This window comes from Athene cunicularia, assembly GCF_003259725.1.
Source record: "Athene cunicularia isolate RWA chromosome 2 unlocalized genomic scaffold, athCun1 chr2_part1, whole genome shotgun sequence".
NCBI classification, from domain to species: domain Eukaryota; kingdom Metazoa; phylum Chordata; class Aves; order Strigiformes; family Strigidae; genus Athene; species Athene cunicularia.
Genome location: NW_020799095.1, coordinates 139,659,335 through 139,679,481, shown reverse-complemented (window position 1 = coordinate 139,679,481; position 20,147 = coordinate 139,659,335). Strand labels below are relative to the sequence as shown.

The window sequence follows — 20,147 nt, the reverse complement described above, 5'->3', positions numbered from 1 at the left end:
TATATGATCTTTCATCAGTCTGTGCCAAATTTATTTCAACTAAGACCAATACATTAATAATTCAGGCATGACATTTGAAAAATGTATGCCTGAATAACAATGACAGTTTATAAGTGCCTGTGTGAGCAAGGTAGAGGAGCCTTGAATATATTTTCAAAAAGCTGATTTAAAGTAAACCAAAGATTTTGCAATTATTAAGTAAAGGAGCTATTTTTTGACTTAACTGCTTGTGAAATGGGTAAATAGTAATATGCATAAATAATAGGGAGAAATACTCTACTTGTATGCACAATTCTGTTTTTTAAACCATTACACTTTTGAAATGAGTTTTGAGTTAATTTGGATAGTTCCTTGAATAGAAATTTAGTTCTGTAGGGCTAAAAACTCATATTGTTTGCTTTCCTTGATTGTGGACCTTTCTGACATTTGGTCATTCTCCTTCCCCTGCCTTGTATAGATATTCACAGAACAGAAGAGAGAAAGAGGGTGAAGGGGGGTGTGTGTAATGAGGATAACGAAGGGTATGGTATAGCTTTCACTAGAAAAAGACCAAACAGACCAAAGCTACTCTTGCTTCAGAAGGAATAAATAGAGGGGAATATCATGAATGCTGTATAGAAGTGGGAAGAGAAAGGATTAATAACCTGTTTTCAAATGACAAGAACACTACCCCAAGACCAGTGACACCGGTAGGTTTAAAGCAAACAAAAGTAAAAATATACTCGTGCAGTGGGTGACTACATTGTGGAACTTTCTGCTACAAACTGATTTATAGTCAGAAAAATATATGGGATGTGAAGGATTGAAAAACTAATGAAGATTGTTTCCATCATTTCCATCAATCACTACTTCGGGTGAGCTCAAAGTTCCTAAACATCTATGGAGGAAGGTGTCCCTCCCTGCTTTCTTTATACCCCGGCTCACTCACCTGTGCCCTTTTTTGTGTACTCTTTCCTTAACACATTTTCTGTCGATGACTACTGATAGTAGAATAAGGGGAAGGAGGGACATTCATGCAGACACTGATTAGTGTTAAGCTGTGTTCTTTCCTAACTGAGTATCTTCCAAAACTTGAACACTAAAAGGCTCAGGTGAGTAATGGCTGGTTTTTGAAAATCAAATGGAATACTGGAGAAATCCGTGGCCTCAAATCGTAATGCTTTGCATTAAAAGCAACACAAATTTAGGGGTAAAAGTCTACAGCACAGTGGCTGATGCACTGCTACAGAATTTGCATAGGTTTGTCCCTCCATGTGTTCGAATTAGGGACGCGGACTGAAAACTGCAATTTTCACTTCTAGGCTCGGGGTAGAAGAATGTGTCTTGAAAACATTTTCTTTTGATTTCAGAGGGTCATTAAAGATCTGAACACATTCTAATCCTCTTATATTTTCCTCATTAGATTTGGATTACTGCAGCCAAGCAAGGGGTGAAAGCTGGCACGTTCTTCTGGTCTGTGTAAGTGCCTTCTGTTTTCTGCAGATTTGTAACTAATTCAGAATTAATTGGATACAAGTGTTTATTAAGTTGTTTTCCTTACTTTAAGCATTCAGTAACTTGGAGACCATACCTGTAACCCTCCTTTGTTTCATTTGTGCAATGTTTCTGATAATTAAAGCTGATGCTACAGTTTGCTGCTTTAAGTTCATACACTGATTTTTAGCAGTTGTCTGAAGAAAAGATCCATAACTATGTAAAATTTACTTTCTTTCATTTCACAGTGTGTTAGTTTGCCTCCTTAGTATTGCTAGCAATGTTTCCTAGTCCTCTTGAGTGTTAGTGGAAGACTCTTTTATTGTCCTCTTATGTCATCTGACATCAACAGCCTAACTGACTCAAAAGCCTGACTCATTCATTTTAAAATCCAGTCTGACCTTTGAGTAAGATATCCAATTTCCCTTTCCTAAAAGACAGCCTTGAGGATCTTTGCTGTTTATTCCTTTTTTTTTTTTTTTTTTTTTATGGTTCCAGATTATTTTCCCTTGTCCCAGCTAAAATGTATTATCCTAACTGAAAATGAATGAATTTTGTTAATTTCTGAGTTCTGAGGAATTTGTGTGGATCAGTCTCCCCTTTTTAGTAGCAGGATTGCAGGAGTAAAGAAAATGGGCAAACTGACAAGAGTGAAGTACTAAAGGGGTTTGCTTATTTTGTCATGATTCTATTAGAGTAGCAAAGAATATTATTCCTAAATACTATATAGCATATGGAGGGAATAATAAAATGTACCATGTACAAAGCTGATGATGGGTTTAGGCTTGCAAGATGGTTATCTGACAGAGCTCCAGTCTGGTACTCTACAAAACAAAGAAATTAATGTGATTCTTAAGCTCTACAGCTACACAGTCACCATAAACACCGTGGCCAATGCATGCTCAAGGATATAAAATGTTTTGGAGGGTAACCAAGGATATTTTGTATGAATGGCAATAGTAAGGGAGTGAGACAGCCATTTCATGTATGAATGAAATATATATGCCTTAAAAATGTATTATTTAATTTGGGACACAATGTTTTTGGGGAGAATTTTCAGGCAAACTCTTTTAGGAAAACAGAAGTGTTAAAAAGATCTTAGTTACAAATTACTTATTGTGAAAAAAACACATTATTTCAATTACAGAATAAAAATTTCAAAACTGGGTCATACACAAGATTATTATTCTGCTCTATGATATTGCCTTGTTTGCAAATTTGAGCATAAATTCTCATTCTCATAGTTTTACAACCAGAAGTTCTCTGTGTAGTTGGAGACTGAGGACTGCTGTTGTTCTTGAAGGCATTAAAGACTAACTTATTGCAAAATGGCTGTTGGCATCTCTCTATCAGACATTTCCAAAGAGTGATGAATTCAATTCAGTATGGTGAATCCAAGACAGTTGTATTTGATTCCTGCCTTGGGATTCTGCTATTGATCTAATGGAGTTTGGACTGACTGTGCTATTGTATTAAAATAACTTTGTGGTCACTGACCTGCAGAGCTTTCCTAAGATGAGATATTTGGAACTTTTAACAGCTGTTTATAAGGTTAGTCATTCTCATAGCATGAACTTGGCCTCAGCAGCCAAGTGAGAAGTCTCAGGATATAAACAGTGAAATAGGATGAGTCTGTTCTGCAGAGTGAGAAGCTGTCAAAGTTGTGCAAATCACTGTGCTGATGGCCTGGAGTTTCGTATGGCTCTGTTTTGATTTACACCAGCCTAGCTCTCAGTTTGGTTGCTACTAAGTCAATGGGAATTTTTCCAGTGTCTTCAAGACTACCAGAGCAGGGTGTTGTTTAAACCTGTCCTGATGTGAGCATTTTAATGGTTTTTACTCATGCCAGCTATCCAATGGCAGCACCACTGTGCATAATAAAGGTTCATCTGGGTTTAAGCTACCACAATGGATCTTTATTCACTCCGTTTAGAGCAGTTAGATTTACTGCCCTGAGTTCTGACTTCACTTACAAACTTTTAATCATCTTTCTCTTGGGATATGTGGATGTACAGGAGATGTGAAGTGATTCTGTTTGCAAAATAAGTATCAGTATCAAGCAAGCTAGAAAGATATGGCATATACATAAAATCAATTTAAGTTGTTATGATTGATTTTAATCATGTTAGGATCAGTTCATTGCAAGGCTGTGTTGATACTTTTTGTATTCTATGATAATAAGGTATTTTTTTGTATTCTGTGGTCCAGTGTCATCCCCCATGAGCGCAGAATATTAACAATACTGCAGTGGCTAACCCTTCCAGACAATGAAAGGTAATTCACTTATTGTCATCTGCTGTTGGATAACTGCTAGCTTGTCTTCTCCTTAAAAGTATCTGGAAGAGCAAGGGGAAATTTATTTCTAAAAATAGTTTTGTCTGTTGCTCATTATCACTGATTTAAGGATTTATTTGGGATTTGTGTTTAGGTAGGGTTTTTTTATCTCTGCTTTTAACCATCATAATTTTGATTCTTCTCAATAAATGTATGGTATGGATTTATTTCTTATCAAGAAGCATTTAGTTACATGGATTAACTTGGATTGTTCTTATCCTACTGAGTTTAATATGGTTTAACAACCTTTCAGTCAATGGCAGTTGCAGAACTGAACCCTGAGGACTGGGAAATTGTTAAGTTTTTAATTATTAATATTTTTTTTTAGTACACAAGTCCCCACATGCTGCTGGCTGCAAAGCTGAGGCAAGCTGCTGTTGTGATGTCTTCTACAAGACTTAGAAAGAGCGCGTGTCCTCAGATGGTACCCCATGTGCCTCCCCGCATGTGTTCTTGGATTTAATAAAACTGTAGAACAACTAATTGCTTAATCAAACCATGGAAACATATGACTGAGAAACAGTTCTTTTTCCATAAAGCCAACTCTCATTGGAAGGTTGACTTGATTTGACCTGACCTAACCGATTCGGGGTTTTTTGTTGTTGTCGAAGGAAAGCTATCCAGAACAAGACCTTTCTTTCTTTCAGGCCTTATGTTTATGCTTTCTACTCTGAGCAACCAGATGCTGCTGGCCACAGATATGGTCCTTTCAACTCAGAGGTTAGTACAGATTTTCTTCTGCAGTAAAAGCCTGTCTCAAGTATATTTTTGGAATATTTGCCACTGTGCAGGAGTAACAATTTGGCTACTTTTTTTTTACCTGTTTCTGCAGTGCTTCCCCTCTGCCAGAGAAAGCAAAGTTATTGTCTAAAGGGTTTATCATGTGAGATACACTTCTGAGAGAATGCCCATGCCTTTCAGAAGGCTATTTCTCTGTGTGATATGATAACACAAATGGAAAGATTTATTTGGCAAAGACAGGAGTATATTTGGGTGTAACAGTATCATTTAACTTCCCTCTAGCAATTTATCCTTCTTAAAAGTAATAAAAATATAATGCAGAAAATATTGAGCAAAAATGCAGAGAAGAAAAAGCTTTTTTTTAAAGCTGACAGCTTCCAGTAGCCAAAGTAATAATTTCAGTCTGTCGTGAACTGTAAAAAGCTGCTATTTCCAGTTTCATATAGGTCTTACAGGGGTCCAGAAAGCTTTGCCAGTACTGTTCCCTCAGGGCTGGACTGTCGAGTTTGGAAAAAGTTTTGAAGCACCGTAAGGTATTTTAATGAAAATTTATGTGCAAAACACTACAGTAGTTTAACCCCTTGCTTGAGCTTTGGGTAGCTGGCTGGGACTGATGAATACTGCTTCCCTGCCAACACTGTCCAGGGTGACAAGACCTCAAAGACTATGCACTTTTCTGCAATTTGTGGGGAGGGTAAGTTCGTTCTGCACCTGAATATCCTGCTACTTGGAGTGGCTGGGATTTGGTATCTCCAGTGATCTCTCACATCTGGCAAAGGTCCCCTAGTTTCAGTGCAAATGTACGCCTGCAGATTGCCCTCACAAGACTTTAAGTTTTTAAACATGCTTCTTAAAGGGTAAACAAATGTTTGCAAATCTTCAAAAACTAAGAGTGTATCACATACTTACCCTTTGGAAGGTAATACAGTTCTCCCTAAGCAGCCAGGTACCAAGCAGTAGTTTCTTACTTGTCTGGTATACATCTGATAGCTGTCCTCTACTGAAGAGAGCAAAGAGAACCAGCATTAATCTTTTTTAAGTTTTGAGTTTTTTGGACTGTTTAAATAAGTTTTCAGTGGTTGTGAACTGGCTGTGGGTAGCATCCTTGTTTGGAGCAGTTTGAGCCATGGTCCCAAAGTGGCAGGTATGAGGATTTATTTCGAACCAGCACTGACACGTGATACTGAATAGGAAGAAGTAGCCCTTTTTCTGGATAAGTGGTGGTTTAAATCTGTCAACGCTCTTGCTAAATTAACAGGCATTGATATGTCTCCATTTTGTCGGAACAGGAGAGGTGTCTGACTTGGTCAAGAAAGTTATCTGTAACGAGAGCTCTCTGATTGGAGAATGTACTGAATGATGCTTTATAGCTCCTCTTACTGAAGTGTTATAAATATGTGTGACTTATGACTGACAAAACTAATTTTATTTATCTGTAGACAACCACTTCTCAACAGAGTTGTGGGACTCTTTCCATGGACTTAAAGGACAATATGAAGATGATGACATTGAACTTGTTCTTTAAGTTGTAGTCTTGAACAAACCAGTTTAGCATCCAATGTGGTAATCTAGTTTCAGGTTAATTTTAAGTGTCAAAGTGAAGTGTAATTGTGTCATCATAGGAAAAGTCATTACAAAAGCGAAAAGCCCCCAAAGGGTCTTATTGTTTAGGGGTTCTTCTGAATGGTTCTGAAGGTTGACCTCTAATTGCAAGGCAAATCTCTGGCTCTTAATAAGTGTGAATTAATAGCTTATGTAAGTTTTACAAATAAATTGATTTATGTCATTTGTGTTAAACCCAAGAACAGCATGAAATTGATTTTTAGTAAATTGAGAACAGACGAGATAGCAAATGAGCATGTATGGGTTTGTAGTTCAAACAGTGGACATAACTCTGTGAATGGAAATGAATGGGAATGAATACAAATGCTGAGATTTGCTAGGGGCCTGGTTTCAGGATAGAAAAACTAGGAAATATATTGTTTCTCTTGATACTGTTTTTAATACAATTTTTAGGAGCTATGAAATTGGCATAAATCAGCTGGGAAGGAAGTCCTCAAAGGGATCCCTTCCAGCTGCTTCCTTGATGCAGAGAGCACAACCTCCCCGTGAAATCATTCTTTTCTTCTATGCAGCTGGCACCAGTTAGACAGTTGGAGTAGTACTGACTTCATGCAAAGGCAGATCAGCCAAACAATAATGTTTGAAAACAAGCTCTTAACAATTCTGTGTTATATTTAAGATGGGCTTCTTATTTCTTCTTTTGATGAGTGAAGACTTTATGCTGCATTTGTAGCTTGAGGAATAGTTTTATACCTTGAAAACCTCAAAATCTTACAAATGTCCATTGGAGTAAAGTGAATGTTTACTACAGGCTATTATGTCAAATAATGTTCTAAATGTATTTTAAATGTATAATCTTAAAGGTCTAATGGCATCCATTACTGATAATATTCAGCTTCCAGACTTCAGCAGATGGTACTTAGAGCTTCGCAGGACATGCACAATAGCCTATGTGCAGAGTGTCGCTAGAAATAAAGGGACATTGTAGCACTTAAAATTTATTGATGATTTGCCAGTGTTGATATAAATGGAATACAGATTACGGCCAGTGTCCACTAGTGTAACTTTGCATATCTTTTAACATTATGAATTTCTGTTTAAATATGTTGGTTTTCTAGGTTTTGGTTTTTATTTTTTTGGGGGGTTTGGGGTTTTTTTCGGGGTGTGGGACGGGACACATGAATAAACTTCTTAAGGAGTATTTCAGTGGGTTTCATTGCATCTCCAGGAGGAGTTATGGGAGTTATCAAATATGTGCTTGCTCTTGATTTACTTCTGCTTTTTTTTTTTGTTTGTTTGTTTCCCTCTGTGCTTTTGCAGTTGAACTCTGGTAGGTTGGTCCGTCCGGGTCAAGAAGCAGAGCTTTGGCTGGCTAGTTACCCTTATGATGTTACAGTTCCCTTCTGTAAGTGGGGAGGGATTCATTTCCCTCCTCCATAACTCTATTCTGACTCTTCTCAAGCAAGACTAAGATTTGGCTGGTTAATAAGAACTTGGCTTTTTTTTTTTTTTCCCTAGCTAACTTTTATAAAATATAAAATATTCTAGAAATATACTACATAAGAGCTCTAAAACACATTGAAATGTGGCGCTGCTAAGCCATTCCTGCTGCTCCTCTAACCTGCTGTCTGGAGACGGCCGTTTTCAGTGTTCAGACCTGGGTCTCCTGCGTGCGCGTGTTTCTGGCATTGTGGAGCTCTGTCTGAGCCGATTCAGAGACGGTAAAACAAGAATCCTTCCTTTCCCTGCCGCTCCTCTCATCAGGACTGCACAAAGCTTGAAGCATTTTAAAAACAGAAAACTGGTGCTGCTTTATTAAAATGCCTTTCTGGAGAGAGACGAATGAGACTGGACTTAGAATCTCCTTTCCAGCTGCTTGCCTTGGAAGCAATGAAACAGCATGGCAGATGGTAACATCCTCTTCCTTCCCTTCCCTGTTTACATAGCTCTGTAACTGAACAACTGTGAGAAGCTGCCTAAGTACACAGAAGTTAAGTATCATCATAAATCTCCAACTCTTCTCAAGCCCACTCGGCGTTCTCTGTTATATGCGGCATATTGTAGTTACTATCTCCCAGTAGGCATCATCCATCAGCACTTCACACGCAAGCCCAAGCAGTGCCAAGAGCCTGTAACTTGTGTAAAGTCAGTGAAAGCTGTACAGTTTAAAATTATGAACAAGCTGATTAATGGGATAGTAGTTTTTTCCACTTATGTCTTAACTTTTTTTTTTCCCTTTTATAAGTCTTATCTCAGGTATTTGTGCATTTATGCACAATAACATTAGCCAATAAGATGCCACGCTGAAAGTGCTAGGAAATTAAATTCTCAAATTGCCCATAAAGCTGGTAGTAAGGCAGGTAGCAGTGCAGCTTTCTGAGGCTCTGCCACCAATATGCTGTGCCTAGCTGACGTGAAGGATACGATCTGTGGTAACTGAGTCTCACCCTTGTAGTTTTGTCCTGCAGACCTGCAGTCCCCAGATAGTGGCTTGTGGAGTTCTGGTGATTTCAATGGGGTGTATGTGGCACCTGCTAATGCTTCTGATGAGAGTACCTGGTATCACTGATTCAGCCAAAAAGTTGGTGTGGGAAACCTTGCAGAAAGCCGTTTGGACTGGAGAGGCTCTAGTACTCATACAGCACTCTACCCCAGACACTCATTAAATTGTATGCAATGAATTTACTTGAACTGAAATTGTTTACTTAAATTTTGATATTAATGACTTAATATCTGATCAATAAAGCCCTCCATGTAACTATACATTTTCAAAACCAGAAGCCACACCTATCTTCTGAAACACCAATTTAATTTGCTTTTATGCTGTCTGCTCTCGTAACTGCTGTTCTGCTTTCAGTACAATTTGGTGGATTCCTCCTTAAAAAGAGACAGATCCTAAATTGTCCAAAAGCCTAAATTTTTGAAATGGCCATAGCATTTATGCCTCAGGGTTATCTGGTACAGGTAGCGTTACTATCTGATGTGAGTTGAGACAGGCTTTTTTTCTGAGTCCAGACATCTCTCCCTGCCAGTACAGGAGAGTAGTTATGGCTCCCCTCTTACTCCGCCTAAGAGACCTAAGAGAAAGCTTCCTCCTAAGAGGAGACAGGAAAGACCAGTTGCAGCTCCAAAGAAAAGAAGAAGAAAAGTACATAGAGTGGATCAATATGCTGCGGAAGCTCGTCGGAAGAAAGTAAGTTTACATATGTTCCAAAATTTTATGATGGAAGTGCCATTTTTTAGGCACTACTCTAGCTTTATTTTTTTCAATTTGGGAGTTCACTCCATGCTTCAGGTTGGGATTTTGCAGACAAAACTTCTCTAAATGTACCGAAGGACCCAAAGGAAAGCAGCCAAACAAGACCAAATCTTCTGGGACATACGTTTTTCTTGTTTCAAACTCTGTTTGCATTAGGGAAAGCCATCTTTATAATCTCTATATTTTTAAATCCAGGCATCAGCTGGAGGCAATGTCAGATAAATCCATGGGAAGACATTACCGGTGTTGCTCACCCTTCTGAGCTATTACAAATTCTGCAATATGTTGTAGCTTCCTTAACTCCCTAGCTCATGGGAGCCTGATGATTATTTGACTGTGTCTAGTCATTGTGGTTGTGGAAAAGTCCTGAAAATGTGACTCATAAAATCTAAAAGGGAAAGAACATTAAAAAGTTGTTGTTTTTAAAATACATATTTTAAAGCCAGTTTGAGACTTTGGAGGTTAGGGGATTCTTGATTACATGATTTCTAAATGCTGTATTTGCAGTAGAAGTGGTGCGTAAGTCTGTTTTCACAAGAAAAAGGTCAAATAGAAATTGCTTTATTAGAAAAAGGTGCAAGTTGAGAAAAAGCGTATTCCTTAGTGTACTGTCTTTTTCCACCTGGCACTAACACACACTGGGAGGGGTCATAGACCACTTCAGTATTATTTGAGTTTCAGAAATTTAACTGGATAATTCAAAAACTCTTCAAATAAACAACTTAAATATTTCTCCTTTAGGCTTTAAACAAAAGCCTTGACACTCCACTGTATACTCCATGAGGCTATAAACACTCTTCTAAGTAGCTTTTTTGTTGGAGATGTTTTCTGACTTGTTGCATGATTCAACTTAATTGAGACTGATTCTTTAAGTAAGGCATGGCATACAGGCACATGCAAAAAATTAACACGTATAAGAAAAAAGGAATTTTCCAGAGAACTTTTAATATAGATTTACCTGAGAACTGATTACTGCTATGGATGATATTGCTATTACTCATTAATTTACCATTCCAAGTTATACCCTTCTGGCATAAAGTATAGTAGGTAGCTTCTAAAATTCCTACTGATGTGTGCGTATGGGACTCTTATTTTTTTCCTTTCTTTCTCTGGATGAAAAGGTCATCCAAATTTATCCCTAAAGAACTCTTCCTGATAAGTCCACTGTGAAAATTTATCACTATTATTTCAGAAAATAACCATCATAAGATTACACAATAATTGACATCATGTCTGCAACTTAATCTTTTGGTGCTGTTTGAGAACAATGGAATATAGTACAGGCTGGATCCTACAAATTTAAAAGTAAAATTAAAAAAAGGGATAAAGTGAAATTCTTCCTTCTAATCAAGCTTATTCTAAAGAGAAAACTCAGGAGAGAATCCGACTGTGACCTGTATGTCTCCGATCCCATACCCAAAGCTCTCACCGTAGTACCAACTTTTATTGTAGCACCATCTTAGAGATTCATATATCTTGAAAGATAAAATTATTCTGTACAGCCTTTCAGCCCTGATATCAACATATTAGGTGAAGAAAGGTATATGCAAGAGTTTTATTTGTTTGCCAATAACACTTTGGAAGTTGGATTTGGGAAAGAACATGAGCTGTAAGAGCAGCATGTCCACACAAAATCCTTGCCTGAATATGCCACCTACAGCCAGCATTAGTCTGCAAAGAGCATTTGCAGAAGAACTTGAGTGTTGTATAGAATAATAAAAGATAGCTGAATTTAAAAATTAAAGAGAGACGGAATGCAATGAGAAGAAGAAATATTGGTGAGGGCCTTTTTAAGAGCTACTTTGAACACATTAAAGTAGTGAAAACTTCAAAGTTGGTGATTTTGCTGTGGTTTACTGTGTGAGTTTTTTGTGTCTTTTAAAAAGATTATTTTTTCATTTAGACTGACTTTCTTGCACTTTCAGAAATATCTCTGCAGGTCTACAGAGTACACTGATGAAGGTAGCTAAACAAAATTACCATCACTTGAAATCTCTGGAAGTACTGTTGCTCTTTTTTTTATTAGTACTTTTAAAAGAAGCCTCAAGCCTGCTGACAAAAGTAAACATTAATGGGAGATCCATCTAGATTTCCAGCTTCCTTGAATAAGCTTCGGATTCTGAGGAAAAGTTGTGTTTCCTTATATGATTGATGTTATACAAATAGTGACATAAAAATGGAATTCCCATTCATTGAATAAATTCTTTATATTTGAGAGTGGAAGAATACTGAAAGAGACAATTTTCTTTTTTCTAAACTTGAAATATTTCTGAGTTCTAACTAAACTGACTACTTAGGTTTTCCTGAATTAAAATATTTCAAAATTTCACCCTTTGCCTGAACTGCTTCCATATGTTGAAGAAACTATTCCTCCTGTTCCCCTCTGTGATTCAATCTCTCATGAGCTACTTCTTGTATTTATAGTGCCACATGAGAGATGACATTTCCTGTCTCATAACCTATCAGACTTGTTTAACATCCATCCCTTAATGACTCGGGCAGAGGGAGAATTTCTGAACCATATCTTTCTCGGTCATGCTAATGTGGTGTTTATTTTTTTCTTAGAAAATTCTGCCAAAATCTAGTTTTTTTCTCATCCAGAATTTGTTAGCATTCTGTTTGTCACTGGGAGAATGTTTTGTTGCGGATACTTGGACCAGCCAAATCAAACAGACAGGCAAGGAGAAAATTGGCATGGAGTGACAAGAAATGTTTTCTTCTCAAAACCAAAACAAAATCTGAGTCATCTGCCTAAAATCTTACTTTAAAACATATCTCTTCTCTGTGCCATCTAGTAAAAAATGTTTCATTTTCTTGTAGCTGAAAACACAATCCTGTGAACATGTCTTGGTGTTTTCTGTTTTGTTTCTTAATGAACAGGAAACTTAAATGAAGAAATCACAGTACAATATTCATGTCTTCTGGGGCCTGCTGACAATTTTGCCAAAACTGTCACTTGAGATGTTGGAAACTCTTGGCTTTGAAGCTGAAGAACGCCTTCTCCGACTCCATGTGCTACTCAAGTGACTTGCATATTGTCGTCCTAGTATCAGATGTCCTTTGAAGTGAATTTCATTAAGCAACTTGGCATATGAAACCCAAGTCCAAAGTTTCATTTCACGTTTTGCCTGAACTGTTCACATAAAATAGCCTTTTAAAAGTACTGCTATTTATCTGTAAGAAATAACTGAATCCCAAAGTCACATGCATTTTTCTAATATCTATACTTTGTTTTATTAAATGTACATGTGTCCATGGGAGGCCTAGGATCAGCCATAAAGATCTTTTGCTGTCTTGTGTCAGCATCTCAGCAGGGCTTTGTCATGATGAAATCAGTGTGGTTATAGAAAAAGAAATGGTATGATAATTGTAGGTGTAACAGCTCAGCCAAGGCTTTGCCTCTTGACCTGGATGGTTATCCTATCAGAGTGTTGCCAAAGGGCCTCCATTTGTAGAAGAATAGGGAACATTGCAATGACAGAATTAATTTTTTTCCTTTCTGCATATTTATACAGATGATGGTGAATCCCCTGAGAGAGATTGACAAAACAGTAGGACAACTAATGGATGGACTGAAACAGTTGAAACTACATCGATGTGTCAATGTCATATTTGTTGGTGATCATGGTAAAATAAACAGTTTGGTTTTGTTTTTTTAAATCCACATATATAAATGCTTCAGCAATGTAGCTGTGCTTATAGTAGCTGGCTTAAATGAATGGTTCCATTTCAGATACTTTTGTGCTGGTTTTTTTCTAGTAGTTCAAATCTCAAAACCAGTCAATGTGGACAGACCACTAAGCTTGTCTATTAATTGTTACTGGAAAACAGTTCTTCATAACAGTGATTTGGGTGTTTACAGCTCCACTTAGAGTTTTTCAACCACATCTAAGTGCAGCTCTCCTTGCATGTGTTGGAAGGGTATTGTGTGCCTAGTGTTATCTTTTTGGCAGGTTTTATGGAAGGATTTATTTGGGTTGACATAGCACTTAGGGATATGGTGTAGTTGAGAACAGTCAGTGTTGGGTTAATGGTTGGACTAGATGATCTTCAAGGTCTTTTCCAACCTAGATGATTCTGTGAAATAATTTAGTAGTACTGCCTTATTTTTCATGAGGAGAGGAGTAGGACTTTAGAGGGAGACATTTCCATGACAATTACTGGGTCAAATTATCCTACCAGGAGAAAGACTGGAATATCTGTAATAGACTGTGTCCAGCTTGGATGGAAAATGTCATCAAAATAGTGGAGGAAGAAGAAAAATGATAAATAGATATTTCAGGGTCAAATGGAGAGTCATGCAAAAGCAGAGATATTATTTGATAAATCTCATTCTTTCAGACATCAGAAGTAACTTAAAATTGAAGAAATAGTAAATACTAACAAAGACAAAAGAAAAAGAAAGTCTTATTAAAGAAAAATATGACCATGTCTGAGATAAATCTGGTTTTGCATAACTTTTTAGCAATGCTACCAAAGGTTCTGTTTTGTTTAGATCTTTGGTTATGAAAGTCTCACAGGAACTGCTACATTAGCAATAAAATGGAATATGCCTCCTTTCTGGCTATGGGGAGAGAAGGGTAAGGGACAGGAATGATTTCCAGGGGACGCATGTTTTGTGCTGAGAACTGCCTGTGACTGGCAATACATTCCTTCCAGCCACAAACGGCTGTAGGAGAGAATTGTTTATCTGCACTGCCTTAGAACGGACCACCAACAGACAATACCTTTTGTGTGCAATTTCTCTTAAAATCCTTTGTTTAAGAAAAAATAATCCCCAAAGTAGTACACTAAACTAGAAACAGACTTTGATTTTTTTTTTTTTTTTTTCCCGTGAGCTTCATTTGGAGATGTGTCAGTGCACGCATCGTATATGTGGTGACTGTTTCTACGACATTGAAATTGGTATTTCTCTTGTGTAGGCAAGTGCTACAATCACCCCTAGTTCGACTCCTATGAGTGTCTGATGTTGGAATGACATGACTGGAAAGAACAAGAATAAGAGTTATCCAAAAGAAAAGAATACATAGGCTGTTTGGGGTCTCTTTTTGTGTTGTTTTGGAAAACATGTTTATTATTAAGCTGAATTAATTTTGCATTTTCCTTCTGCAGGGATGGAAGACACTACTTGTGAAAGAACTGAATTTTTAAGCAACTATCTGACTAACGTGGAAGATATAATTTTGCTGCCTGGATCTTTAGGGCGAATTCGCCCTAGGTCTAGCAATAACCTAAAATGTAAGTTAAGTTGTATCCGCTTTAAGTTGTACCTGTCCTGAGAACTAGAGTCCATCCCTTACTTAGGCTGACGTTGCCCAAAGGATCTGAGTTTGCAGTGTGTCAGCAGGACTGTTCACAGGGAAGCCCATGAAGACCAGCTCCTTGCTTTCTTCCTGGTCTGTAGAGTCACAGACCCCACAGCAGTAATGCTGTGTCAAGTGGATGGCTGAAATGTTTTGGGTTAAAACCCACCCTTTTATAGCAAGGAGGAGTGGGAACTCAAAGCAAGCTTCACATGCCAGCTTACACATCGTTGTGAGTTTTATACATGCAGTTCTCCCCTCTGTCAACAAACTGGGACTTGGGGGATCTCAGCACTGTACAGACTGGATATTAAGTGGTACATTTTCTGAGCTAACAGAAAAAAGTGAATTGTTAATTTCGAATTCAGTATCTTCATACTTTTGGTACAGATGAGAAGCAGTGTGGGTTGCTAAACAGCAACAGGCTGGGGATGTTGAAGGGTATAAGGAGATCTAGAGAATGCATTCAGGGGCAGTGCTGACAGTAGAACTTGCTGGTTTTTGGTACCATGCTGTTAGAAATTCACCCTGACTTTGTGTTTGAGATTAGCTGATCTTTGATGAGAGCGCTCAGGGCTCACCCAGGAGCTCTGTGAAGCCAGTCCTGTGGTTTAAAGCGTTACAGACCCAGCTGCCCCACCACTGCTCTGCTGAGGCTACGCCTCCAGGGCCAGGACGGGGCTTGTGCCAGCAGCATGACTGCTCTGGTTCAGGGAAAAACTGGCTTTGCCAGCAGTTTAAGATACCATGCAAACTGTGAAACTCATAAACTAACTATAACTACTTATGTTTTTTCAATGTGTGACAAGGGTGACAACTTTTGATAGAGGGGGAGATCAGATAGCTGGTACAGCCGACTGACCCCTCATGACGCTTCAGATATACTTTGGTTGAGGAAGATTTCACAAAAAAATTGATCTTTGAAGATTAAATATTTTCAGAATAGTAGCAGAAATCATAAGAATGTGATAAAATGTTTTTAGATAATGATTCATGTATGCATTTATTTTAACTAATTTACCTGGGTATTTAGGCTCTACAAATATGGGATGAGTGCGTAAAGATTTCCTGAAAATAGTGCATACGATGACACAACTTACTAGTCTAGCATAAATACTGAATTCCTACACTTTACAGTGTACTGAAAACTTACATTTCAGTTCTGAGAAGAGTTTGGTTTGTTGGTTTGGGTTGTTTTTTTTTTTTAAAGATATTTCAACCATTGAATTCTAAAATTGCTGAAAAAAACTAGTTTTCTTCGGAGGATGAATGGCAGTATCTTCCAAAAAGATCAGCTTCTCTGACTGACCTCTGAGTCATACTACTTGTTTTCCCACAATACCATTTTCCTCTTTTGGACTCTGTCTGCAGCTTCCTTGTTTGGATATTTGAAATTGCTTATAAATCAGCAGTTTGAACGTAGAACAAAGCAGCATATTGCTTAGTTTTAGAACTGGGGTTATCCCCCTCAAATGGCAAATTACCAACTTTTTATTCATTATCCGTTTTCCTGTTCCATAATACTGCCTCAGTACTACAGACACACCTTTGCAATGAATAAGCCTGTAGCTTTGTGTTTTGAGATTCAGCAGAACTCATTTCAGGCTCAGCAAGCTCATTCCTTAAGCAACAAAACAGTAATAGTTAAGCAAGGGATTTTTAACTTCCTAGGATTTTGTCTTAGCCTGTTTTTTCTCTCAGGGCTGAAAAATGCTTACCCCCAATCCCTCACCCCACTCTGGAAGAAAATTGAGTTAATGTGGACTGTTGCTGGTTTTGGGCTTTCTACATCCTTGCATGTCCCTTCAATAGTCTGAAGACATAACTAGAATATTTTACTGTGGCTTTTCATCTACTCTGTAGTAGGCTATGAAATATGTGAAATGTTAAAAGAGAGAAAAAATGCTGTGTATTTATCTTACTACTTCTGTGTTGTTGCATTCAAATGTGCTTTCAAAAATTTTCAAGGAAGGTCGTTGTGTTTGGGGATGATTTTTTATTTTAAAGGAGAACAGTCAAAAGAATTGAAAGTATATGTTTTCATAAAATAGAATAAATACTAAACTAAGAGCCAAATAATAAAAAGTGAGAAACACTACCTAAGCAACTACAATATCACTAAGTAAAGAGTACACAGTTAAACTTCAGTTCATATTCAAGTTCATATTCATATCTTATCTGATACATACAGTGTGCTTTTAGTAAAGATCAGCCAACTTTTAGGAAGAACGCTTCTGTAAAGCTACATTATTACCTTGTGATTTCTTCTGCAAATTGTTCATCTTTTATATTTTTGTCTTTTTTATTTTCCTTTAACAGATGACCCTAAAGTGATTGTGGCCAACCTGACAGTAAGTATCTAGGACTGGGAGGTATCTCTGTCTACACTGCACCATTCACATCTTAATTTGGACCATTAGTCAACATTCTCTCCTCAGGAAAATCTCCTTTTTAGGCAGGAAAATCAACCATTAACATGCATAAAGAGTGCTAAATGGTGCCCTTCATGAATACAGATTAATGTTTGTCATAAGTTCCACTGTTTGCTGCTGTAGTAGCTTTTATAACCTTTTTGGGCAGTGAAGAGCCAGAATCTCCCTGATCATCTTGACTCCCTGAATTGAGTCTATTTATTCATTCCTTCAGAAATGGAAAGTAATCTTTTAGGGTAAATATTTTACTAGCAATCTGAAGACACTGAAAAAGTTTATTTGATAGCCTTCAGCTGTAATCTTGCTTTTAATGGTAAAAAAGTGTTTAAAATAAAAGCTGATAGAAAAAAATCAAATTTTGTAACCAGATGGCTTTAAATATATCTGCAGATGAAATGTATTTTGAGCATTGAACTTTCATCCAAAACTTGAGCTTTGGTCCAGCTAGAATAAAATTCTTCATCCGTGAGACCATCACGAGAATGAAGCTTTCCAAATACATCTTTGAATGTCTCCCTGGGCCCTGGACTTATGTAAATACTGCACAGAAAGGGATGGAATACATACACTAGATGTACAATTTGTTTTCAAGACATCATCAATAATGACCTTAACAGTTTGATTTCTGTAGTTCTGGGTTTTATGTGTGTCTAATCTAACTGACAGCAGTGTTATTTGTAACCATTTATTTTTCAGTGTAGAAAGCCAGACCAGCATTTCAAGCCTTACTTGAAACAGCACCTGCCTAAACGTTTGCACTATGCTTACAACCGAAGAATTGAGGATGTCCATTTACTGGTGGACCGCAAATGGCATGTGGCAAGGTAAACTCTTGCTTTTGCTTCCCTCCTGATTTTCAGCCTGTGGGTTGGTTGTTTTTGGGGGGTTTTTTGAGAAAATAAGACACCTGGGGTTGCCCTGTCTGTCAGCAACGCACTCCTGTACCCTGTGAGCAAGGGGAGTTTTGAACTCCTGGTGTGAGGTTCAATCACCAGTCACATTTGCTGCAGGGGGATGTGGCTCTGAACACAAAATTGGTTTTAGAGTCTGGGAAAATTAGTAACTAGATAGAGGGTAGAAACCTAAATTGGTTTCCTCAAGCAGCTGTGTGGTTTTTAACTGGTTAAAATATAGGAGCTTATAAGCTTTTTTAATGAGGTGCAAGTTTATTCCAACCAGGAAGCAGGGAATATGGGAGGAAGAGAAAGGCGTATATGACCAGGGGAACAAGAGGCTGAGTGGATGCAATGCAATGGGTGAATGGGAAGACAATGGAGACACTGTCAGCGTGGGTGAATACCTGAGAACAACTGGAAGAGTGGTCATCAAAGTGCTGGCAGTGTATTGTGTTGCAAAACAAATCCACAGAAAACCAGGATGCTTTAGCTCAGAGAACACCCTGGTTTGGGTGGTTGTTCTGCATATGCCTCTGAATTTTCAGTTATAAATTATGGACAACTTTTAATATTCTTAGCTAAAAATTGAGCAAGGAAACCCAGGTTGGCATATATATGTATAGAGTGAACAGGAGAGGAGTAGCCTTTGTTTATGAATTGTGCATCCCTTTCTGGTTTAACATACATTCTTGTTTTGATTGTTTTGGCACATGTTGTGTATTACAGTATGAGAATGGCTAGGTCTTTATGCATGAAGCTGACTCAGGGGTTCTTAGAAGATGACACAGCTTTTGGCTCATGGCAGTCTGTGACAAGCTTTAAATTATGGTAGGGTCTTTTGCCCGTATAGCTGCCAGGCAAACACACGGTGTGTTGCAAGTGCCTTCTGACATCTGTGCTTATCTTTCCGTGAATTATGCAAGGATCACTCTGCTAAAGCAGTGAATGAGAAACCCCAGTTGCTTTCTTGCACAATTCCACTAGCTGGCTGGCCTGCCTCCCCATGCAGTTTTTGTGGCTAGGGTTCATGTACATTTCAAAGAATCACACTCTGAGTTTTAGGCCTGTAAAAGTTTTAGTTTTAAGAATTTTACTGGAACTGATGGGATGGCCCAAGTTGATTTACACTTAGTAATTTCCTATTAATTACATCAGACATTCTCTGGCTTATTTATTTGTTAGATTTTCTGAAATCGTATTCAACAGTAATTCATTTGTTAATGTAACTGTAATTCATTGTATATTCACAGCCAGGAAAATGGTAGTTACACATCTGACTGCTGTAACTCTAGTAATTTACAAGGCCAAAATCAAACTTTGAGCATCATTTTACTGCAGATGAAGAAATTAACTTGTAGGATAATCTGGTCCACTGCATGTACATGGCCCTCATTAAACTGTAAGCAAGTACTCTGGAACAAGCCAGTAATTATAATTCCTATTTCACAATACTTTTCCACATGTTTTGTAAAAGAAGTACTCAGTAACAAGCTGATAATTAGTGTTCCTATGATAGAGCACTTATTTTCTCAGCCATTTATCTTCATGACAATTTTTCTTTCCTCCAGCTTTGTTTCTACTTCCCATTTTTGTTCATTGGGTGCAAGGCAAATGGGTGAAAGCATTTTACAGTACTGTATGACATTTGCAGCACTGTAACATCATGAAAGTGCTTTCCTAGGAGCCTCCGTTGGCCTTTTGAGGATTGGAATTGTATGGTCCAAAATATCTCCAGTCTATAGGAGATGATGTGATATGAGAAAGTCTGAGAAAACAAGTAAATAGATGCTAAGGTTGTTATCAGTGAGTAAGAGATGACACTTACAGGAGGAGCAGAGGGAGAAACTGGTGGTGTTGGATGAGCTTGCAGTCCCCACTACTGCTATTCAAGAAAAATAAGCAATACGTTGCCTTGTAACCTTATCCCTCCTACACTCAAACTGAATTGCCAGGTCAGCCACCATACCTACACCTTTGAGGAAATTTTCTAATACTTTTTCAATTTAGGAAAGCTATGGACGTTTACAAGAAACCAACGGGAAAATGTTTCTTCCACGGAGACCATGGCTATGACAACAAGATAAACAGTATGCAGGTATGAGCAATGCAGATACTTTTGTGGGAGGGCCATTGAAGGCAAGAAGAA

The 20,147-nt window shown here is 37.8% G+C and overlaps 1 protein-coding gene across 6 annotated transcripts in view; it reads left to right on the top strand.

Moving 5' to 3' along the window:
- ENPP2 (ectonucleotide pyrophosphatase/phosphodiesterase 2) overlaps positions 1-20,147 on the top strand; it is a 72,134-nt gene that overhangs the window by 37,347 nt on the left and 14,640 nt on the right. For 5 of the 6 annotated variants that reach the window (XM_026843135.1, XM_026843137.1, XM_026843139.1 and 2 more), the window contains exons 9-16: positions 1,403-1,458; positions 3,682-3,747; positions 4,455-4,527; positions 12,886-12,997; positions 14,483-14,608; positions 16,993-17,024; positions 17,802-17,929; positions 20,009-20,096. In XM_026843135.1, the coding sequence (XP_026698936.1) occupies positions 1,403-1,458; positions 3,682-3,747; positions 4,455-4,527; positions 12,886-12,997; positions 14,483-14,608; positions 16,993-17,024; positions 17,802-17,929; positions 20,009-20,096 (681 nt within the window). Of the gene's footprint in view, positions 1-1,402; positions 1,459-3,681; positions 3,748-4,454; positions 4,528-7,431; positions 7,442-9,143; positions 9,305-12,885; positions 12,998-14,482; positions 14,609-16,992; positions 17,025-17,801; positions 17,930-20,008; positions 20,097-20,147 lie in introns of all 6 variants that reach the window. The other variant, XM_026843141.1, reaches the window with a different exon arrangement.